The sequence below is a fragment of the Antennarius striatus genome, chromosome 5, assembly GCF_040054535.1.
Source record: "Antennarius striatus isolate MH-2024 chromosome 5, ASM4005453v1, whole genome shotgun sequence".
NCBI classification, from domain to species: Eukaryota; Metazoa; Chordata; class Actinopteri; order Lophiiformes; family Antennariidae; genus Antennarius; species Antennarius striatus.
Window position 1 is genome coordinate 21901578 of NC_090780.1, and position 24315 is coordinate 21925892.

Below are 24315 nucleotides of genomic sequence, written 5' to 3' on the forward strand. Positions count from 1 at the left end.
CCGTTCCTGAGGCTGCCTAAAAAATTAGTCAGATCTTGCTTTCCACTTGTTCTGAGCTTTTTTTTTTTATTTAAATTTTTAAATAAACACCATTCCCGGTCATACAGTAACTATCAATTTAAGTATGTTCAAGTTATTTAATTTTTTTGCCCAATTTATCTCATTGTGACGAGATGGAGAAAGAGATCGATGGAGAGGTTGAGAGAGAGAAACAGAGAGGTAAAGAGAAACAGAAATAGGGAGTGAGAGAGGTAACTTTTCTGTTTTTGGTCTTGGAGTTGCAGTGCGGTTGCTAGACGACTAAAAAAAAAAGTACAGGTAGTCTTTAATCTACAAACACAATTAGTTCCAAGAGGTGGTACTATAGTGGGAGTTTTTTTGTAAATTGTCATTTGCTAAATTTTGAATCTATAATCACCTTTTGAGGTCATTTAATGCCATTGTTACTCTAAAATACAGAAATACTATTCCCTAAGACCTACCAGAAACAATACCAGAACATCATAAATTAAATTAAATACTCATAAAGTAGCTTTTAAATCTCTACTTCTGATGAATTGATCCCGGGGGAATAGAAAATAAGTCAAGCTTTAATTCACTGAGGTATTACACCACAGTTATGTGAATGATGCACTGATGCACTTCCTGGCAATCAAAAGTCCAACATCCCACTTTATGTCTGATTATTTTGTTTTATTTTCATTAAGTTTCTCAGTTAACCAATAATTAACATAAAATATCAAAACATTCAGGGTTCAGAGTTCAGCGGTTAATGCTTCTGGACAGAAACCTAACCCGGCCTCTATTGGTTTCTACATAATTTAGTTCATACTAAAAAGTTACAGGCAGGTTTGAGTTTTCATACAGGAAGCTAAGCCACAACAGTCCAACATCAGAGCAAACTGTTCACTTTCACACACGTGTGTTTCTTTACCAGGAAAGTTCCAGCAGGGTGTTTAATTTCTAACCTAACATTAATTTTTATGTTGTTCCCTTAAGTTCCTGACACCCCAGTGGAGGTCCTTGTGGAACTTCTGATAAAAGCCAACAATATAGCTGCTTCAACTGGGAACATGCCAGAAGAGTTAAAAAGTCACCTGCAGAAGGCCGTGGACATCGCCGGCGGTCTGGATGACTACCTGGATAAAATTACCACACAGGAAAGCGAACCTTTGGCAGAACTGTACAAGTATGTCTTGCCTTGCTTGCAGATAATCTTATCTCAAATAATTCTAGACTAACATGATATTATTATTATTATATTCTTTTTGTCTTATATGCTTTCATTTTAGAAAGACAATTTCCCATGATTGGGATCATGTGCATAAGGAGGGTAAAACCCTGTTCCGACTTCCCAAGGAGTGCATCACCGGACATGTTGAAGGTTGGACATTTTAATGTGTCCATCACATTCATTGATCCACTGTATAGTGATCGCTCTCTCTGCGGCGGGCTTTTGGCAGGCCAGACCCTTAAGATGCTGATCCACATGAGCAAAGCTAAGAGGGTCCTAGAGATTGGGATGTTCACCGGGTACGGTGCGCTGTCCATGGCTGAAGGGCTTCCTGAAGATGGACTCCTGATTGCCTGCGAGATAGAGCCGTATCTCAAAGACTTTGCCCAACCCTTTTTTGACAAGTCTCCACATGGCAAGAAGATTACTGTCAAGACTGGCTCTGCCATGGCAACCCTGAAGGTGAGAGAAAGGCAACCGATCACTGTTGGAAGACTGACACAAGACCAGAACATTAATGATCCTGTAGTTTATTTCCTTAGTTAATAAGTAGAATTATAGTTGTTTGCTTGCAAATTCAAAGGAGGCCATTTTTTTTTTACCAATGATTCCTCTTTGTTAGTGTTTGAAAAGTGTGTGCACATTTCTTTTTTCTGAATAACTGTCCCTTCCAGGAATTGGCTGCAGCGGGGGAGCAGTTCGACATGGTTTTCATTGATGCAGACAAGAACAATTACATCAACTACTACAACTTTATTCTGGAAAACAATCTGCTGAGGATGCAGGGGGTCATTTGTGTCGATAACTCGCTGTTCAAAGGGAAGGTTTATCTCGGAGACACGACAGACGGCAGCGGATTGGCTCTCAGAGAGTTCAACCAGTTCGTCGCCGATGATCCACGTGTGGAGCAGGTAAGTGTGTCAAAGTGATGCATCTGTAATGTTTTTTATGTTTTAACAAACTGTCTCTTGTCTTAAAGGTTATCATCCCTCTTAGAGACGGCATTAGTGTTATACGTCGGGTTCCTTTGGCCGCTGAAAGCTCTCACGGGCAGGTAGGGCGTAGATAACCCCAGTGTCACCTTTCACTGAAGATTTTTGTTTATTTGTTCCTTTTTGTGTTTGTTTGAATTAGAGTAAAATAAGAGATGATGAAGTCTTCCGTGGGATCAACGGACGGCCCATTCTCGATAGGATGCGTCTCGATGGGAAGGTGGCCTATGTGACCGGGGCTGGGCAGGGCATAGGCAGGGCGTTCGCTCATGCCCTGGGTGAGGCCGGTGCCAAAATTGCAGTGGTGGATCTGGACCCTGACAGAGCTGAGGCGGTGTGTGAAGAGCTCTTTCTTAAGGGTGAGGAGTGTCCACATAACCGTCTCTCCCAAGTCCAAATCAACAATTACAAATATGTTCCTCTGATTCCACCAATAGCTCCATGCAATGCAAGTATATTGAATGTACAGAAAGAGCTTTAAAATATTGGAATGTAGTTGGATTTAAACTGGTTTACACCGATTGTCACTGATTATTGATTTAATCAACATATAAATCTTTTCTTTAATGTCCAACATTGGAAATGTGCGCTCAAGTTTTTGGCCAGCAGATGGCAGCATACTAAAGCATAAAGTAAACTGTCTCCAACTTAACTACACATGCTTTTCTGAAATATATAGTGTACATCAAATTTTCTGCTTTGCCTGTTAAATTATGGCACACCCTCAAGAAAAAAAACAACAACAAAAATATTTTAGTTGCATTCAAACCAAGTTGTCTGATTTCATTTCTTCCTAATCTTAAATCACATTAATTATCTCCAACTTTAAAAATATTCAAGCATGCAAGTTTATCATGTACAAAATTATCTAACAGATTTTATTACTTTTGATCCAGGTATCAACGCGTTCTCGATCACAGCTGATATCAGCAAATCAGATGACGTTCAGAGGATGATCGACAGCATTGTCTCCAAATGGGGGACGATCCACATCGCCTGTAACAACGCTGGCATCAACATGAACTCAGCCAGTGAAGACACCAGTCTGGAGGAGTGGGACCGAACCTTTAACGTCAACCTGAGGGGGACTTTCATGTGTTGTCAGGTGTGTGTGTGTGTGTGTGTGTGTGTGTGTGTGTGTGAATCAGGTAAAGGCAGCTTAAAGTAAACTTTTCACTGGATTTGTAGATTATAATATCAGATTTACAGGGAAAATGAAATTGTGTCATAAATTCTGCACTTGTTACAACAGTTTAAACAGGATACCGGCGAGTTTAAAAGGAGTAACTTTTAAACAAATATTCTTTAACAAATAATAGCATATGAAACAATCCATTTATTTGTACAGCTCCTGCAGACTTTGCAGTCATAAAGATGTTATACATTTAACATCTTGCAACATGGAAGAAAGAATGCAGTGGATTTTTTTTTTCATCAATCCATACAGGAGCCCAAATCAGTTATTATTGTTAGGGGAATATTTTTCATGTTAGAATATCATCTTTATTAATGTTCAGCAAATCCAAACATGAGAATTTGTGGTCCAGAAGATTTTCCTGAAGAAGCAACTTGATTTGATCCTTTAGTAATTTTTTTTCCAGAAGTAGTTAGAATCTGGCCTAATTACTTGTCTCCAACCTGCTTGAGCTACGTAGTAGCTGCTAAAATTAGCCCAAAATTAGTTCGCTGGTGTCAGAGAACACGCCCCACCGCCCCTTTATGTTCAGCTTTAAAATCCACTTAACTGCTTCAAATGTTGTTTCACTGCCTTTTCTGTCTCCAGGGATAAAGTCCATGTTTTGTGTTGCTCTGTGCTCAGGTTTCTGGTAGCATATCACTGCCATAATAAGACATTTAATGCATCTCTTTCCCTTCAATCCTCGCCTTAGGCAGCTGGTCGAGTGATGTTGAAGCAGGGATACGGCAAGATTATCAACACGGCCTCCATGGCCAGTTTAATAGGTGAGTGATGATTCTATTCCTTCGCCTTTCCTCCGTATCTCCTCCACCTCTGCTTTTAATCTCTCCATTCGACGTGGGGGGTTTGGTTCCTAGGAGGAGGAGCGCAAAAGGGAGAGTTGAATGCATTTGTGTTTTATAGTTGCTGTCAAAGTCACATGAGTTGGTATCATCAGACAGGAAGTTATTATATATCTAATGTGGAGAAACTCAAATTTATTTATTTTTAAGAAAAGAAAAAAAAACCATTTCCTGTTGATGAGAAAGTTGAGGTGAGTCTAGAGTTCTCAATTTTAACTCGATAAAACTGGTGTGTTGAGATGCATTCATTCCCGCATCCAGAAGGCGCAGCAGGAAAGCGTTGTGATTGCATCTCACAGAGGTGCTTTTGCATCATAACAAACATTCCCTCTCAGCGGAGTTGTGTGGAGGATGTGGAAAGCAACCCGAGGTACGACTCGGGAAGGGAGGGTTCCTGCGCAGCGGCAAAACCCGAGCAGACGCCGGCAGCCTTGTTTAAACAGCGGAAGACACTTTTAGAGTTTTGTAAGAGCCTAGTAAAAGCCTTAATTCGCAGCACCGGTGTAATTTTGCTCCTCCAACAGGTTCCTCCAGAGGAGCAGGAGCACTTCATCAGCAGTATAGTCAAATCGCCAGTAAACCGCTGTGCCATATGGGCCCCAGTCCGGACTGCAGGGGCAATCTGTAAAACAGGAGCAGGCTGGTAAATAGAGGCCAACATAAAAAAAATAAAAAAAATGATCAATTACTCACATTACGTATAGTCCTTCAGGAATTTACTTTATTGGTCTGGACATCTGTTATAATATTGTCATAATGTGTAATCAGATGGGACCTGTTCTAGCCAAGTGGAAGCCCAAAAAGCAGCCGTAAATGGCCAATTAAAATGCACAATGACAGCTTTTTGTCCATCTGCTGAAAAGGATGTGTGTGTGTGTGTGTGTGTGTGTGTGTGTGTGTGCATCCACTAACACCCCCCCCCCCACACACACACACACACACAGACCCGATCATCGACTACTTTGTGTTGTTTTTTTTGTTTTTTTTACCAAATAATGGCCAGTAGCTCAAAGACTCCCAGACAGGAAACATCCAGGTTGGTCACACTGCCTTTTTTTTTTTTTTTTGCTCTATGATGCCGTTACTGAGGGACGTGTGATTCTTGCGCTCATACGTGTAGATCTCAGCTACATAATAATTTATATGACAGCCGCTGCACCGTTCTGGGAAGGAAAAAAAAAAAAAGAGTGTATCATTTGAACTCAAAAGAAGAATTGAAAATGTAAAGGCACGCCTGATAAAGAGCATGTTTTCACCCACTTGAAATGGGCAATAAGTAACAGGGTGAATGTTAAAGAGGGCTTTGGAGAATGTGCTCCTTCTACCTCTTTTTCCCCCTTCTCAGGGGATTACTGCTCTTTAAGACGGCAAAAAAACATCAATGCAGGTTTATTTAAAGGATGAAGGCTTTTTCTGAATGGTATTTTGGGGCCGTATCATCAGGTCTTGAGTGAGGATTAGTGCTGTTAGGCATTTTGAGCTGTGTTTCCTGTCCTGATAAGTCGGATTTCACCTTCAATCTGCGTGTAAGCCCTGGGCTCTGCTCCTCCTCGCCTGCTCCTCTGAGGTCCTAGCCTACCCTTATCCAGCCCAGCCCAATCTTACCTTCCGCCGATATCTCACCACACTCCACACAATCCGACGGTACCACCCTTTACATCCCACCCTTTACATCTTAATTCTGCAGCGGCTTCAAACTTTTACTTTCTTTTTTTTTTTTGATTGCACATTTTTCCTCTTTCGTATCCAAGCAATTTATGGGGATGCTCCGAGTCTTGTCTCACCAGGACCGGCCCTTGCCTCTCTGCAGCTGGCTGGTATTCATCATCCCGGTTTCACACTGAAGCCATTTGGCAGTCGGAGCAACGGGTGATGAGGTTAACTACTAAAGTTGTGTGTAACTTGGAGCCTTCCTGGCGATGATTAATCAACCAGCAGAAAATGAGCCCCTGTCCCAGCATCCCATGCAGTGTGCGGCATCTGTGATGGTCAAGGCAAACAAATGGCTCCCCGCCTTTGTTGCTGAGGACAGTGCATAACTGGACATTATGAGCAATTAATTTTACATGGCTTCATCCACAAAGTCCCCAGCAGCTAATGGAAGAGCTTTTATGTTGTATCCACAAGACGCCACATGAGCTGGAGTACGAAATGTATGTGTTGTCAGCTTTTGTGAGAAAGAATCTATTGCTTGTCTTTTTTTTTTTTTTTTTTGCTTTACCAGTTAAATTACATTTTAATTACCTGGGAATTTCTGAAATGCATACCATTATTCATGCCACTGTGAATGCCATCTTGATGAAGAGCTGAATTGTGTCCATTTAAGCTTATTTCTTTCCTTTTTTTTTACCCTGCAGTCCCCCATCCCCAGAAGCAGCTTTCCTACAATGCTTCCAAGGCCGGAGTGGTAAAACTGACCCAGACTTTGGGCACTGAATGGATTGACAGAGGAGTGCGGGTCAATTGCATCTCACCGTGAGTGCCGTCTTTACCTTTTTCTGACCGTTTCCATGCCATCGTTTACCGTTTCACCTCCCAGCGTTGTTTGGGAGAGATCGAGCTTCAAAAGGAAACAGCGATTAGTGTGTTTGCCTTTCAAGAGAAGACACCCATTTGAGAATGATGCACTAATTTAAGTCCTCAAACAATACATCAATGCCTAATTAGATGACGTCTGGAGGGATGAATCAAGCAAACACTTGCTCCGATTGTTCAATTTAATTAGGGAATCAAATTTGCAACCTCACTCCAAGAGCAGCTCAACAATAGCGCCTTGTTTGTATCCATTTGTCTGTGAAGCTGAGCAGGGAAAGAAAAGGCTGTATGTGTGTGTGTGTGTGTGTGTGTGTGTGTGTGTGTGAGTGAGTGTGTGTTAAGTCGAGCATCCCTTAGCCCCTACCATCTCTGAGCAAATCCATCCAGTGGTGGTTGGGCAAGCCAGGCCCAGTCACATCCCCAGAACAAAGCCGTCGCACGCGAGCCTCGCTCAGCTTTATTTATCTGCAGCTTGTTTGCTAATTTTAATTTGCATAGAAGCAATTCTCTCTCTCTCTCTCTCTCTCCTCGCTAACTGGGCGTCTCAATGGGGCCTCTGATTTCTTTGAAGTGACAGTCGGTAAATATGCATAAAAAAAGGGACACAATTAGCGCTCACGAGGTTGACTGGAGCCTGATTCCATTGGCAACTTTAGCCGCCATGGTGATAAGCTGCATTATCTAGAAAATTGGCTGAGGGAAAACAGTACCTCTGATTGCCAGCAAAGGTTCCAGATAACAGAGCAGCTGAAGAGAAATATAATTGAGGTGGAATATGTTAACCATGGTGTCACATGGCTCCTTCGAAGTGCTAATTTATCCAATGTTGGAATTCCATATCAGGACACTGGGATCCATTCAACAATGGTTCAGACCTCACGGCTTTTAGTCACCGACGTGTCAGTTGTGTAGAATGTCAGAAGTCATCTTGTGTTCGACGCAGACGCGCGTGCAGAACGTGTTTATTCTAATGTGAGCTGTGTGATATTTAATAGTAGGAACTGTTGCATTGATACGCTCTCAAAAAAACACACAAAAAAAACCACAGCCTGTCTTCTTGTAAATTCCAACTAAATACCATCTCATTTCAAGCAGGAATATGAGGCACTTAACCAAAAGGCTTTGAGCACATTACTCCAGACGTCCCCTTCTTCCTGTGGGCTCCTCATCCACGATCCAGTTATTTAAGTCCCACAGCAAACATCAACAGAGATGCCATGCCTTGCCCTTTCTTCAAAGGATAATTGGGTTTATTTTTGTCGCCGTCTTGGTGGCTCCGAAACTACGCTGTCACTCCTGGCTCTGAACTCTGATGCCTTCTGATTTTTATTGTTCGCTTGCTTTTTCTCTCTCTCTCTTTTCAGGGGGATTGTTGACACCCCTCTCATCCACTCAGAGAGTCTCAGGCCTCTGGTGCAGCGCTGGCTGTCAGATATCCCTGCTGGAAGACTGGCTCAAGTGACAGACCTGCAAGCTGCAGTGGTCTTCTTGGCATGTGACGCCTCCGACTACATGACAGGGCATAACTTAGTCATAGAGGGTGGGCAAAGTCTGTGGTAGAGGTGGGGGCGGGGGGTAGATGAAGAGATGAAAAGTTTTTTTTTTCCTCCTCTTCCCTCTCTTGGGTTTATTCTCTGGAATAGGTGGCGATCGCATCATCTCCTTCTGAGCTATTCACAGTAGTGTTGGTTTAAATCCTGCTGCGCCGTATAGGTTCAGTTTGACCTTACGTGGGCTGTGACTGCGACACGCTGAATATCTTGTCATGTTAAATGCTAAAAAAAAAGTGCCGTGTGACATTCTTCTCAAATTTGCTAACATGTCTTGGAAAATCTCTGAAGTCTAATCTACTAATCTGTCACCGCGGTGTGCCTTCAAACACGTCAGAGAATTTATGCTCTGTGTTCGTTTTCACGGCGTTCTTTTATACCGCTGTTTAAATTCTCATAAATGTGACGGATAAAATTCTATGGAAAGTCTCTGATCTCTTTTTCTTGCTTTCAGATTTTGAAGTCTAAATACTTTTATACAGGATAACAAAAGAATGTTTCTGTGCTTTAGTGTGTGGCTGAATAAAACTCATTTTTACTTCACATGTTTCTCTGTTTTTGGCACCTAAATGTACTGTTTTTTAAAATATCCAAACTAAATACGCACAAGTTGCTCGGTGCAGGATGGCTGATCCAGAAGCGGATGCTGCTGCCTTCTCCTTGACTCGCCGCTCCTTCTGGTCCAAGACTCTTGTGAACAATACGCAGGATTAGAGCATCCCAGTCTGCCTCTCTACGGCTCTGTCTTTCCAAATGGTCCCCACAAGTGGTACTTGTGAGCAGCATCTTAATTACTCCATTAACTGTTTGTGTGCTGAAAAACAATACTTAAAGGGGAGGTTAGCCAAGGACGTGACCCCGCCTGCTGCAATTATATGAAAAGTAGTGGCCAATTAGTTCTCTCTGCAATGTGACACTGTTGTTGTGTGTATATGTGAGCAACTTCAACTTCTCACTGTTGTGACCGTTTTCTGATTTACATAATTGGGGTATTGGTCATTAATGGGAATGGCGTGTGAGAGGATCCCATTAAGATATGGAGTGAGATCTGATCATCTCTTCTGCTCGGTGCGATTCATCTCCAGCTGCATTGGTACATCAGAAATTATTGGGATTATTATCCTCATATTTTATGGTGAAATATTGAAGTTTTTCATAGTGGCAAATTGTCACGAGGGAAACATTTTTTTTCTTGCTGGCAACATTGCTGTCTTGCCACTGAGGGGCAGTATGAAGACAGGCAGCTGCAGCACTGACACAAGGACACATAGTTACAAGAAGAGGTTATCAAATTATTTTCTGTCATCTAAAAGTAATAGTGTGAGCGATAAAATAAGAGCAGGTATCCAATTCTAGTATGCAAACACCTCAAAATGAGAGACGATCAGAGAAATGTTGGATAAAAAACTCGTGTTTTCAAATAGATTTGGCTTCCGAGTGGACAGATGTATTTCGAATGCATTAAAATATAATTGCATAGGTCCTTTTTTTTTTTTCTTTTTCTTTTTTTTCAAGCAGAGATTGTATTTAAAGTCCGGAGAAAATCGAGAGCAAATAGGAATCTGTAACAGGAGTTGACAAAGTGAAATATCCATTTACATCGACGCACCAACTTCTTACTGAAGACAAATTGGATTCTGGTTAACAACCCCAGTGCATTTCTTTTATATCTCATAAGTTGGATAAAGGTGAAGCTGGTTCACCCACTGCAAACAGTTTTGACAGTTACTACAAATAAAAACGATTGTTTTCTCCTTATGTCTGCCAGATAGGATGAGACCAAAACCTCCTTCTATCCAAAGTCCTTTCTACTTGAAACTAATCGCCATCATCATTCAGAAGCAGTCTAAACTGTTGTTTTGCTGTCATGTTTTGCAGCATATTACACTATTTCAAAGCCCTCTCAGAAAAGGTTCTGTTTTCTTTTACAATTGCAGGCCAGAGGAGCCAAATCTATAATTTGAGCAGCAAAATGCGATATCCCCCTCCTGTATGCCACAGTCTGCTTCATGAGGTGTAAGTGATCTTGAATCCATTATTTATGACCTCCTATTGCTACCATTACAGAGAAGAGTGGGACCTTGCTGTAAGTAGCGCTTGTTGTGCTAAACAATTCTCCGGCAAGAAAAAAAAAAAAGGCACTTGTGTCCTCGCACTAACAAATCAACTTTGATTGATGCTCTTCTCTCCGTCACGGCATGCAACGTTTTACAGCAGCAGCCGATGGAGAGGGAGACCCGGGTCGATGCTGAACAACGCAGTGAGGCATGATGTGTTGCTGAGGAGGCTGTGTCCCGGCGACAAGAGGACTCAAAGGTTTATGGATGACATATTAACATCTGACAGTATCAATACACTTTTACTGATTACTTTATAACATCCTGTTACTTGCTCAACCCGGAGTGTTTGAGGATGAAATGATACTCCTTATAAAGCGAGTTGAGCACTCTACATTCTTATAATCAGGTAGGACTTCCCCAAAAGCAAAATGTCAACATTTATCTTGAAAATAATTACATGGAACATTCAAACTTAATGAGCCAAAGAGAATCTAATCTTGCTAATTAATCTCATGGTCATTGCAGCCATAAGGCTGTCAAAAAAAATAAAAAATAGACAAAATGTTTGTGTGTCAGGCGTCAGCCACCTTCAATCGATTGGAATGAACAGTAGGTGGATGAGCAGCAGCAGCTTTATCTTCAGAGACATCACACCAGCCAGTGATAGTGTAAGAATCTGACAGCTTAAAGGAGGATTAGCTGTTTTATATGGATATGGAACAATGTTCACTTTTTACATGTTGATTTTTGGGTTGAATGAGATACAACTTGGTGTAAACTGGCTTCTAGAACTGACTTCATAGTTTAACCTAAAGACGTGAAAGTGTATTTTACTCTCCAGGTTTAGGACAAATTAATTAAAGTTACTTCCACAAGATGATCCACTGTTTCATTTTGATCATCAAGGGTTTGGGTAAATCAGACTTTTACGCTCATTTAATCCTCTGTATGTGAATGTGTGAGCCGGCTTGAGTCGCTGTAGGCGCTAGATCGTCGTGGCTATGTTTGTTAGCTCATGTGTTATTTATTAAAAGGCTGTTAAGGTCTCCACATGCTACCTGCTGACTTTACATGAAGTGACTGCAAATGGTTGCAGCGTGTACGTTGATCTTAATAAAAAGATGAGCACTTTGTCGAGCTCCACCTCTACATGTTTACATGTTTAGATTTAAATGTTGATTGGTGACTTACAGTAACGCGACTGTGATCGGGTTTCTTTTCAAATACAGCATCAAGAAGTGTCTAAAAAAAAAAAAAAGAAAGACAATCAAGTGCCCGTATCCTGAATCCACATTGTAAATGCATCAGGCTTTTATTCAACATTAATACTGAACCGGGGGAAACATTGCACTCTGAATTCTCTAATTACAATGCAGCTAATGTGTTATTTCCTCCCCATGTGGGATTACTTTCATCTTTCCCATTAAGATGCACATTTTGTTTGGATACTCAAATTACAAACCCCATATTAAATCTGACTGTGCAAAAGGCATTGATCATAGCCCCGATAGCTGCACTCCAACTTTGATTTAATTTGCACTTCCATTAATATCTATGAGACGTCCGATTGTCGTCTTGGGCATATTGATGGTATTGTAAGCCCTGCCTTCATATAATGTTCCCCAGCGGCAATGAGGAAATGTTACAGAGAATTAGGCCGAGAAGCAGACTCAGTGGAACTGGCACCGCAGTCGGAAATTCATTACCCTAATAAATAGAGGGGGGAAAAGCGAGAATCTTAAGAGAAATTTCTCTCCCTCTCTCTCTTTCTCTTCTGCTCTCTCTCTCTCTCTCTCACACACAACAAAAACACAAAAAGACTTCACTTTGGCCCGAGAGTGGATGAAGATAACTTAGGTGCTTCTAATAATTGCTGCCTGTGCACCCAAGGGTCTTCTTGTGACCCAGAGAAGTCTTTAAAGTGCGTCCGACCATCCGGTAGAAAAGCAGTCACTTGCCGCCTGTCCATCACGAAGCTTTACATCCGCACGCTAAAGCTATTTTGATATATGTGGCCGCATCTCTTTGATCATTACATTAATGAGAATGCGGAATAAATCTCATTAAAATCTTCCGAATAGAATGAAAGAAAATACAATACAGTTGTAAATCCATTGTGAGCTAGATAAGTGTCAAGTCGAGGTGATTTCTTATGTTGATTAATGAAGTGTCAAGTGAGTATATGTACTGTTGCCTTCCTTTGTTAAAGGCTTGACATGCAGTTTTCTGTAGGGAAAACACCACTGGAGCCTAGAGACATGAGTTATGCTGTAATTAATGCAATCATGAAGATGAAAATAGCTGTTGTTGCAACTCGAAAACGACGAAGAGCGAACAAAGAGCATGTAATCAGAGGAGGGGGAAGATTTATTGTTAGGTGACTGTGTTCAGAGACTCGGCTGTCCTCTGGGGCCTCCGCCGAGGTGCAACAGTCTACCTTTGCAGTACAAAGCATCTCTGAAACAACTATGTTTTAGTCCGACTCTCACTTACTGCTGCCTGGCTTTCACTCCAGACGTCTGCAAGCTTTTTTCAGTTGATGGCACAATTTCCCTTTTTTTTTGTTTTTTCTGAAGTGGGGTGAGGGGGGGGGCTCAGCTTCTCTTATGATTCTGCCAGAGTGATTCATTTGCAGGTCATTAAAAAAAAAAAAAACCTCGTCTTTTGAAAGCATTAGGCTGCTCAGGTGGCGAAGCCTGTGCAGGGGGAGACACGTCGTAAATACAGGCAGCTACATTTCAAATGCCATAAATAGGGGACACCTAAGGACCTTGCATGATTGCAGACATCTAATCATTTAATTTATGCGTGTCTAAAGGAGCCCTCATTAACATTCAAGTAGCACTCAACTGTCTATCGGGATCATTCCAAAGGCTGCATCACTCTGGGATGGAACGTACAGTATCTATTTGGGCAACACAGCATGGCTACACACTCAGCAAGCACCTTCTCGCTTTCGCTCTCAATGTCACGAGAGACACAGCATGTAACTCTCATAACTTACACTGTGTGATTTGTGATCCAGTGATTGTGTTGCTGGTAATGTGGAGAACCTTTGACAAAGTTAAAGTCATATTCTCTAGGTCACGATACAGCGTTGGGAGTAACACTTCTGCCTGTATTCGGCGTTCTCACAGCCGTCTGGACAAAAGGTGCATCTTGGGATGTATTTGCAGACAATCATCATCAGCCTTTTGATAAAGACGAGCAAAGCCTGTGATGTTTATTTTTGAAAACTGTCTGAAGTCTTTGTAAGCACTGCGATGCCGTAACACACCTCAGTGTCTGCATAGCAGATGAATGCATGACAGAAACTCAATAATAATTGGCGTGGATTGCTTTTGACACGTGCTGGTTGCTGACAGCTGCTTTGTTCTATGGTCATATTTCATATTTAACACATCAAAGAGTTGGGATACTTCACACTTTGCCAAGGCCTGGCACCTCTCTTTTGGATAGGAGTTAGTGTTGAATTAAGTCATGTATATGTATATATATTTATATTTAGTGTTGAATAAAGTCATATACGTGTGTGTGTGTGTATATATATATTAGTGCCTGACACTACTATATATATATATATATATATATATATATATATATATATATATATATATATTCCCACATACATACTGTATTTGAATAAGCTCACTTGAAAACCTCACGCTGTCACGCTTTTTAACTCCACCCACTACCTGTCAATCAAGCACCCAACCAATCACAGCTCAACTGCCAGAAGGAATCACGTGAACAAGAGCTCCTGAGAGCATCGTGGAATTAAATAAACAGCTTTAACAACAAAAAATACTCTATTTTCTGTTTAATCTCCATTGACATATAATGCAAACACACTGTACAAAAGACAATAAACGTTTTCTTGTGTACAGTTTTGGCCGGTGTCTACCCGCAATTTCGGGCCGCTAGCCGAGTTAGCACCTGTCTTCACATTTGTCCATGTCTTACCGTTTTGGCTTCGTCAAACATAGCGGTTAATATTCTTTGATTGTGACGGACTTCACGTTGACATGTGGGGAACCCGATGCTTTATAAACTCACGAAGCCAGCATCTACTCGGATGGCTGGACCGTAACGACACAACGGTTTGTTTTTGTGACGGCCAAGAAAAAAACCAAAAACAAATTAAGTCTGATAATATGGTTTTATCGTGGAATTTCCACAGGTTCCCGCTAGTTATATTATAATATAATATTAACGTTTATACTCCATGAAGCTCTGACAACCTGAACAAAGATCTAGTTACATTAAGACAACCTTTCTCATCACACCACTTTTCTCAGGAGATGCTAAGAGGGATAAATATTGCTTCAAAATATGTAGGAGTGTTGCAAGGTTGTTAGATTTTCTCTTACCAGACTAAAATAATGGGGAAAATCTTCACAGCAATATGCAATTTCTTATTTCCACGTCTTTTATGATGATCCATGCATCATCGATTGCATGGTGAGGGGTCCGAGGTTTTTTTTTGCCTTCAATATGTGTAGTAGTTTAAGTCTTACTATGTTTTTTTTTTTAATTACTTAAATGGAAATTAAAATGCCAGTCGGAGATTAGCTTTTCAACTCATGCAGTTAATATTAGGGTAATTATTTGAGCAGGGAGAACAGAAAGTTTGACAGGCGTAGTAAACAGTCAATTAAAGCATCCAAATAAATTCCATGGGCCTGGAAAACAGACAGAGACAACTTGAGATTTTGTTCGCTTTGTGGTGTAAATGCACAATGTCTGGGTGGAAGTGTGTAAGCGCAGTAAGACCTGCAAAATCCCCACTTTATAGGGTAAGGCAAAAGAAGGCGGGGTGCCTTTTTAAGGTTAAACACTTAATTTTAAGCGATGCACATGCAGCGGGAGAGGCATGCTTTTCTCTGTCTCGGCAGTATCCAGCAGCATTTTGATGTCTCTAACAAGAACACAATAAATTGTTCCTCATTATTCAGTAATTAACTCCAATGTGCCGGGTCCCCATCCCCCTGTGCCACGCTGTAAATCACCACCCTCCTCCCCGTTTCTCCTCCTGATACACAGCTCTTTAATTTCCTCTATACAGTGGGGGGTGGGTGCAAGAGGGAATGTGAAGGGGGGAATGCACAGCTTGACGTACTCCATCATCCCCTTGCCATCCTCTTGTCACCTCTTCGCCTTATCTGAGCCACACCCTTCCTCTTCCATCCTCCCACGCCCGGTGCCAGCTCCTCACTAGCGTGTGCTCTTCCCTGCAGGACGCCACCCGGTTTAAAAGCAAGAGAAAGATTACCTGAGCTGGATTTGCAGGCTCAAGTCACGTTCGACAAAAAATCGCTGGGCGCTGCCGCTCCACCCTCCCACCCCTCATCAAGGCATCAAAATTCGCCCCCTGGCCCTGTTGGCTGTCTTTTTTCTGCGAGGTTTTTCTCCTTCCCCTGCTCTTAATTGTTAAAATGAGGTCATTAAATGCAGACTAAGTCAAATCACCTGTCATTTCAGCTGGGAATCATCAGATGATTGAAAGATATCATAAAAATTTGCCGAGGGCCTGGTTTTTTACTGTGCCTGCTGGGAGCTCCCTTTGTGTCTTGACAATCTCTGCCCATGGGCACACAACTCACTTTACTTTCTCCGGCAGAGATTAGGCGAGTAGTCTTGGGTGACACACATCCACACTCGTGGCCCAAATATAGATTCAAGAGAGTCAGTAGTGTCAGGCACAATTCCTGGAGGATGTTGCAGGGAGTGTTCGTTTTCCACTGTACTATTAATGCCCCTGACCTAATTGAGGAGGATGCACCCACACATACACACACACACACACACACATGCGTGCACACACACATAACTTTGCTATATGGAAGGCAGGTCAGGTTCATTTGCGGGGGTAATTGTGAAATTGGCATGTAAACTAGGACAATAGAACAAAAAAAAAAATGAGGACAGTTAAGAATTTTTTTTATAGATTTTTAATTTATGTATACCTGCCATATTCACATACGTCGTTTCATAAATGTATAAATTTAGTTGTCTTACGAAAAACAGTGTTTATGAATTCTGTCGTCTCTTGGGTCAAACTTTGGTTAATTATTTTCTGCATCACGCAGGCCGTTGCAAAAAGGCTTTATGAGAAACACGTGTGTCAAATATTTGAAGTGACATCAGCTTAAATCCACCCAAACATTCCTCACCTTGTGACAGCTAGATTGCACGCAGCGAGGTACACAAAGCAGTACTTTCAGCCACTTAAAAATGCTCCGCTTACTCACGAAAATCAAAGTGAAAATGTCGGCAATATTAACACAGAAAGGCCATTAGATAAACAGCCCTAAATTATTCTGAAGGCACGATGCTACCCAAAGCTTCGGGACTCCATTTTCCACTTGGACTTAGTCTTGAGGGTCACTACATAAGACGCTGACAAACCCGCTGTTTGAAATAAAAACCCTCTAAACACATGGCATTAATATTTAATGGTGCTGCTTCCTCGGGAGGCCACTCTCGGCTGCAGCGTAGCGTCTGAAGGGAGGCTGTATTAGTGATGTGTGCTCTGGAGGAAGAGCAGCTTCACACTAATGAAGCGATCAGGGCCTGAACTGTGGAGAAACCTCATATACAATTAGTGAGCAGAGATGCATGTAAACATGTTGAAGCAGCACAAGATTAGATCACTTTGTTAATGCGAGTCATGTGTCGCCGAGCACAATGGCGCAACAGCGTGCAGCATTTTTTGAAGTGTTTTTTTTTTTCCAAGCATTTCCCTTTTAATCACTTCAATATTAAAGTTTTCTTTTCTGACCCTGTGCACAACTGTTTTGCATTAGCTTGACACTACATTCTAAGCAACCATTTCGCAGCGTGCACATGTTGTGCGGCAGTGAAAATCACCTGACCTTGTCTGCATCCGCTCCCCCACTGGTACGGGACAGCACAGAACCTGGCCTGTAAAGGACAGGTCATTTGGATGCTATTAAATAACATTAAAGTTCCTGAAGTCCACCCTACTCCCAAAGCCATCCGGCAGTTTTAAAGAGATCCAGCGAGTTTAAGATGTGCAGATGTTTTCGCTTTTAAACTGGCATCTGTTTATGCAGACACACTTTATGTTCGAAAAACCACAAAGGACCTCGAATAGGTTTTATGGAGCAGTATCAGCTCGAGCACTCAGCTTTGTAATTGTGCTGCAGTCGGTAATGAGAAAATTGGTCGCAAGCAGTGTTCCCTGTAGATGTTACCCGCAACGTACAATTTTGCGCAGCATGTGCAGTATATACATTTTTTTGGGGGTTGTTTGAGCTCCATCGCTGCTTATCAGAGGTTCAACATGATCACAGAACATAAATCACATAAAGAAGGACCATACCTTCTAAAAATACATGTGTTCTTTATCATATAGCTCATCTTTAAAGCAGTAAATAAGATAAACAGTGGGGATGGATATGGATTTTACAAAATTCAAATTGCGAATATAGAACTTAATTTGTGTACATGACTATTCTTTTGACGTAAATGTAAAAGTTGATTATTCCTGAGCAATTATGGATTAGTGTAAAGAAATAGAGAACTCCTCTCATCGCATGTTTGAAATGAAAAATGTTGAAATCAAGTCACGCAATTAAAATTCCAAAGATTTTGATGGTTTTGCTGCATTTTCAACCAGAATTTACAACAATTTCACCTATTAAGATTTGGCTGTATATGTTTTATGTTGAGATCATGTAGAACTTATAGATTGAATGTTCCTCTTTTGGTAATATAATAAAAAGTCACAAAAGAAGTGGGAGCATCCAGAGGGAGCAGAATAAAAAGCACATGGAAAAGTCTCAGTTTGGGATTTGAACTTAGAATTTAGTTGCCCTGAGCAACTGGGACAGTGTGAAATTAACTTGTTTAAAATGAATTCAGCTGCTAAGTATAAATCAATAACAGATTAAATATCTTAAATTAGACCAGATTAAATCATACAACATTTTTCTAGGGTTTCAGACAGTTTTTATCGTGATGAAACAAAGGTATTACAATATTTGTTAAGCTCAAATCTAATCTTACCATAAATGGATTTTAATAACACAATAACTTATTTGACAAAAATGTACTCATACCCAAAATGTCTAGTTTTCAAACTTTGTATAATATTTAGGGACACAGAATTTTTTTAGCCTTATACAGTATATGGAACAAACCTCTCATGGTATGTCTGCTTCACACCTGAAAATGAACGTGTGAACCATTTGGTATACACACTATGTCTCAGAGCTCTACTCCCACAGTAACATTATCTCACTATATAACTGTAACAGCAGGTGATGGCAGCACTTCTAGACTATAATAGTCCCCTGTTTGCAAAGGGAGAGGACTCTCCTGGTCTGCATTAATAATGCTAAAAAACAAATGTTTGGTAATTGAAGATAATCCAGTAATGCTGTTGGTTTGTTCCTCGGCTCTGACTTCTGTGGGAAACAAATGATGCTCAAGAACATTGTTGTCCTGTATACTCCTCTCACACTGACATCCCAGCACCACATCCCATTATGTGACAAGGACGTTTTTGAAACTGAAGTGATCCAAACAGTGATCTAACACTTGAGAGAACTGTCTTTGATAACAGAGGTCGAGGGGAGCGACAAGGACGAGTGTCCTACAAATGCCATATCCAGCAGCTCCTGTGTGTCCAGTGGCACTTGAACTGAAATAGATGCGCTCTACAGAGGACAGGCTTCAAGACCTTTTTTTCCATTCTTCAGAGAGACTATCATGTCGAAACTGGGGTGCTTATTGATGTCAGTTTGTGAATCCAAAGAGCAGCGACAGAATTCAACAGGCCTCAAAGTCGGTGTAGTGTTTGTGATGACAGATCTGCATGGCGATCGTTTTCTGTACAATTAACATTCAGGACACTAACAGGGTCAATTTCATAGATTTGATAGAAATGTAAACACATAAGGGCCACATGCATATACTTGTAATAAAGTACACACTGTTATCACTGTTAATGTGACAAATATATAAAAACTTTCATGTCCCTGTATTTACATCTGTCTATGCTGTTAGAAGTCCTCAACTTCACTTGAAACAGTCTGACCTTAATGATCCAACCACATCAGCGATCAGCATCAGTGTCCTATTAGCGATAACATAATTCAGAAACCTCCATAGCCAACTCCAAGCAGTCCGCTGTATCCTCACAGGAGGTAAACAGCCCACAGTCCAAGTCTATGCAGGAGTCCTCATTACTGTTGGGTGTGGACTCTGCTGTGGTGACGACCTGCTTGTAGTTGAAGCAGCAGTGATGGGCAACTCTCTCACAGGAGGACGGAAGCATGAGGATCATATCGTAGAAGCGGCAGAACAGACAGTTCAAGACCATTCCTGCACAGTCAACTGCAGAGAACACGTGGGACACAGTCAGGAAAGGCATTCCAAACACGCTTTGTTTAGTATTTATTTAATGACTGTATTATTTTTCCTCTCTTCACACATTTGAACCGACCTCTGTGAGATGATGTGTGATGAACTGCGTTTAAATCATCTCGGGACATACAGTAGATCATCTGTGTTGTTATAATAGCAGCTGCTCTCCACTTATATCTTGTAACATTTTAAAAGCCTCCTTTGCTTCCTTTGCACATGAATAATTTAAGAAAGCCTTGATCCTTCACAGGGAGGCAAGCAGGTACGTTGTTTGGAGGCATAATCAATTACCAGAAGTCTTTCCAGTACACTTTGCCGAGAGCGTTTCTAAGTTGCATTGTGGTTGCACTGAAACAGCGTGAGATGAGTCTTCCCAGCAGCCTTTGCCACACGGTTCGCCGGTCGGTGCCACGAAGCACAAGATTATAAAGCAATACTGACCAACGTCGGACAGTTTTTCACCGCAATAACACATAGGAAAGTCCTAATGGCTTGCATTGAAAATAATTTAGTGAAGATGTACTTCAAGGAAGGCAATGTGCTCCTCGAGAAACTTTCATGTTCAGAACTCTTTAAATTAAATTACGAATACATTTTCTTTTTGGCATAAAATGCATTATTTTATGGATTACAATTGTCCAAGTGAAATTTTTTTAACCTGAATAGTTAATTATTCTCCATTATATTCATATTTTAAACTTTTTTTCCTAAATTAATTTTCTATCAATCCATATTACTTTGAGCAGATTCCTAGATCATTCTCTAACACACTTAAAAAAGGTGGAAAATTCATAATGATCACTAGAAATTGCTCATCAACCAAGGAGGCAGTTGTTGCTCAGCACAAAATCTACAATTAACTAGAAGGGCTCTCACAGATGCATCGCTGTGCCAAGCATGAAAAGAAAAAACAAACCAGGATTTGCGAATCAATCCAGATCTTCTTCAAAATCTAATCATTTCCTCCCCCGTCCAGTAGCTGCCTCTCGAGAAAATTTAATCAAAATCCATTGAGAAACTTTTAGATATTCTGGTAGGTAAATAAAAAAAATATTAACAAACCAAAAAGACAAATGTAATCAAGTATCATCTTCACAATACTTGACAAATAAGTATTAGTTTGAGACTGGACAGACTACTGCTCCAATGAAGCTGAACTGAAGTGACCTTGCATGTCTAATAGATGAGCTTGGTGACACCCGACCCCCCCACGAGCCACCTCCCATCGTCAGGTGGATGGAGCTGGGGGCTTTGATGGTTGGTCCACAGAGTGCAGAGCATGGACTTGGAGATTAATCTGATTCTGTAAAGCAGAATTAAGACTTTTTTTTAATCTCCTTGCCTGGGGTCGAAAAGCTAATGGACGAATGCTCTCCGGACGAACTGGGCATTTTCCACTGGTGAATAATGTTGCACGTATTTTTAATATTAAGTAGCCTTATTAAGATAAAATCATTAAATCATAATATTCTGTGGGAAGCTTTGGCAGTCTGGATGTGGCCTGCAGGCCACCAGTAGGTGATCACTAGCGTACTAGAGTCTACTTAGTGTATTGATAATGCATGAAACTAAACCAAAAACATGTATTTCATCTACGATGTAGGTGGCAATTTTGAAAATAGATGCATAAACTTGTTTTTCAAGAAGTTTACTTCCAGTGTTTAATTCCCCATAAATCCACAATGATGAGTTTTTTATATTTTAATCTCTAAATGGATGAATAGATGACAACAGGTAATTTCCTCCTGATTCCATGCTACGCCAGGCTATAGCTTATATGTCCTGACCCCAACTCCATATTTGATGAAGATGATCAATTTTCTCTTCAATGAAAAGAGACATTTCCTAAAATGTGTAACTATGATATCTTACCATTACTAAATTGCCAGTTTATTTAATATTTAATCCAATACCAGTGCATAAAAGTATACACATAAGTATAATCGCTTATGCTGCTGCATCTTTTTTGCTTTAGTTTCACTTTATAAATTATGTACGCATTTTTTTATAATAGATCACACAAAGTCCGTTTAAGAATATTCATTGCAAAGTGGGATAAGACTTGCAGTTTGATCTGCAGCATTATTATTCTGCATATTAATCAATCCGCTTCTTTTATCACTACAAATACTATCATGGAAAAGATGTTTTACTGAGGAGGAGCTTTAATGATTCCGTTGTGTGTGTCTTGGTGGTGGATCTCAAACAGCTTTGTGTTCACCTAGAGGCCATCAAGATGGGATGCTGCTTTACACTGACCTCCCGTGTTGCTGTGCTCAGACGAGGACAAAGAGTCCGTGATGGAGGATTCTGCAGAGGTAGATCTCCTCAGGTACATTTTTAAGGAGAGCAGAGGAGAAAGAGAGTGGTCATGCTCCTGCTGAGCGTCTGCGTCTCTGCTGGTTTCTCCAGGTTTGGTTTCTGAAGCGGCGTCTAGTCTCCAGTCGCTGACTTCAGCATCGCTTTGCATCCGATCTGTCGGAGATGATGTTGTTAACTGACATGGGTTACAACCAGTGCAACTTTACACACTTTACATGCATTCAAGTACAGAACTGGAGACTAACACATAAAGACCACAATGGGAGATAATTCATACTGAAAGAGGATACAACATGAAAAATCAATGCAGCTCGACATAACATGATGAGATATGACACAAATCAAAACAGGATATGACTACACACAATCTGATGCAACAGGGCAACATATGATTTGACAGGGAACAATCTGATAGTTCAAATCCATGGTATCATATACTGTAGGTGATAAATGTCATAATTCTGGTCTCAATCCATTTTCTCCAGCCGCATGTCCTGTTCAGGAGCAACAAGGGGGTGCTGGAAACTAGTGTATATCAGCTGACATGGGGCATCAACAGCGTGTGTGCCTTGTTACTTGAGTATGGTTGCATTCCCACATTCTAACAGCTCATGACAAGTGATTATACAAACAGTGGAACGTTACAAAGATCATTATCCAAAATGCAGCAGATAAAGTCTTTATAGATTTCCAGGAAATCACAGAATGGAGTCAGGATGTCAGATTTCCAAATCCGAGTGTGAATCTGTTTGTTAACATCTGATTTAAATACATGTTAGTGAATTATTGTGCCGTTTTCAGACTGCTTATTTTTTTCCATCACCTATTCAAAATGAATAATTCAAGGTTCCTTTCTCTGTTTTATTTAACATTTAATGCTCAATGATTTATTCACACTCTTGAAACATTTTTGAAAGTCAAATAAACTGAATTTGTTGTCCTACATAAATTGTTGAAACAGAGATACATATCGGCTTTGCTCAGGGCCGTGTTAGCATTTTAAAGATTTAATTAGCTGTTTTTTAAACACGTACGAAAACCAACTTCACGGACTACAAAGTCCAAAACAGACTGCTGTGATCTTCTGTCGCGTTGGAGGTTTGTGAATGACAGCGGCAAAAACCAAGATCAGTTAAAACATATTTTTAAATCAGTGCCTGGTGTTTGAGCTGAGAAACAATGTGATGCTTCTGGGTTATCTAATGAATTTAAGAAGTAAAGCTGGTGCATGCTACTGGCCATTAGCAAAGAAATATGCCCTGCAGGCACACAATGCATTTTTCAGGTTGTGTTCCAGTGTTTCACAGGGTTACGTTCACTCATTAGGCACCGGTGTTACTTGGACCAGTGGACTGTCGATAATTTCAGTTCATGTTTTAAATCAAAAAGCAAAGTTTAATTTGTAGAACTGTGGTGCAGGAAATATTAACACAATTTAAAGAATCTATAGAACCAAGGACCTGGCAACACCCATTTGGGATCTTGTTCTGGAAATGTCCAACTTCTTTTTGTTTTCTTGTGAAATGACCAGGAACAAGAAGGATGACGCTTTTCGCTCTACGCTATTATAACAGAGATTTTCTTAAGTGATGCTCAGAGTTTTTCCTGAGTCACATTAACTTACCGGTACCTCCTCTCATCCATGCAGAGCTCTCCTCAGCAGCATTTCCTCTCCCTTTGTCTTTCGCTTCCTTTCTCAGAGTCATCTCATCTGCCATCTGCTCCATTGCATCGCAAAAAAAAAAGGATAAATCTGATTAGCTCAAGCTCAAAAATATGGGCTGCACACTCCAAAGGCCAAAGTGAGATGAAAACCAACACGATGCCACTGGTTTGGTGTCGTTACGCACCCGTCGGCTCTCGGGATGAGGTTCTCGTGCACGAGGTGGAGACATCGTCCTCTTGCCTCAGCTGTAGACGCAGCTGTTTACCTCGGTGAAGCACAGAGCATCCAGGACAAATGATCTTTACGTTTTGCAAGGTCCATTTGGCCTGATGCCTGCTGCACAGTAAGGCTCGCCAATGTTCCAATGACGTTGGCAAAAAAAACTGGAGATCCGCACCTATAAAACATCTCTGAGACAAAGTCAGCAACTTTTTATTACATGGCTCCTCTCTATGAAGTAATAATGAAGCCAAAGGCGAATGCACAACACCTTACAACAGACAGACGTTTCATGTGTAATTTC

General features: G+C 40.9%; 2 protein-coding genes across 2 annotated transcripts; one reads left to right on the top strand and one right to left on the bottom strand.

Moving 5' to 3' along the window:
• The first annotated feature begins 173 nt into the window (after positions 1-173).
• zgc:113054 (uncharacterized protein LOC541322 homolog) lies at positions 174-8361 on the top strand. Its single transcript, XM_068315821.1, has 11 exons — positions 174-219; positions 1000-1189; positions 1293-1384; positions 1464-1696; positions 1909-2145; positions 2214-2288; positions 2369-2585; positions 3123-3331; positions 4116-4188; positions 6624-6741; positions 8166-8361. Exons 1-11 carry the CDS (start codon positions 174-176, stop codon positions 8359-8361), a joined length of 1686 nt encoding a protein of 561 aa, XP_068171922.1.
• Positions 8362-19517: 11156 nt separating this feature from the next.
• Positions 19518-23853, bottom strand: mdfic2 (MyoD family inhibitor domain containing 2). Its single transcript, XM_068315822.1, has 3 exons — positions 23751-23853; positions 22064-22279; positions 19518-19774 (listed from the first exon to the last, which is right to left on the bottom strand). Exons 1-3 carry the CDS (start codon positions 23851-23853, stop codon positions 19518-19520), a joined length of 576 nt encoding a protein of 191 aa, XP_068171923.1.
• Positions 23854-24315: the final 462 nt, after the last annotated feature.

Coding starts and splice junctions, on each gene's coding strand:
- mdfic2 (XM_068315822.1), bottom strand. CDS start 23,853: ATGGAGCAGATGGCAGATGAGATGACTCTGAGAAAGGAAGCGAAAGAC. Junction 22,280..23,750: donor ATGGATGAGAGGAGGTACCG/GTAAGTTAATGT, acceptor CATCTCCGACAG/ATCGGATGCAAAGCGATGCT. Junction 19,775..22,063: donor TGAGCACAGCAACACGGGAG/GTCAGTGTAAAG, acceptor TGTTCTCTGCAG/TTGACTGTGCAGGAATGGTC.
- zgc:113054 (XM_068315821.1), top strand. CDS start 174: ATGGAGAAAGAGATCGATGGAGAGGTTGAGAGAGAGAAACAGAGAG. Junction 220..999: donor TGAGAGAGAGAAACAGAGAG/GTAAAGAGAAAC, acceptor TGTTCCCTTAAG/TTCCTGACACCCCAGTGGAG. Junction 3,332..4,115: donor GGACTTTCATGTGTTGTCAG/GTGTGTGTGTGT, acceptor TCCTCGCCTTAG/GCAGCTGGTCGAGTGATGTT.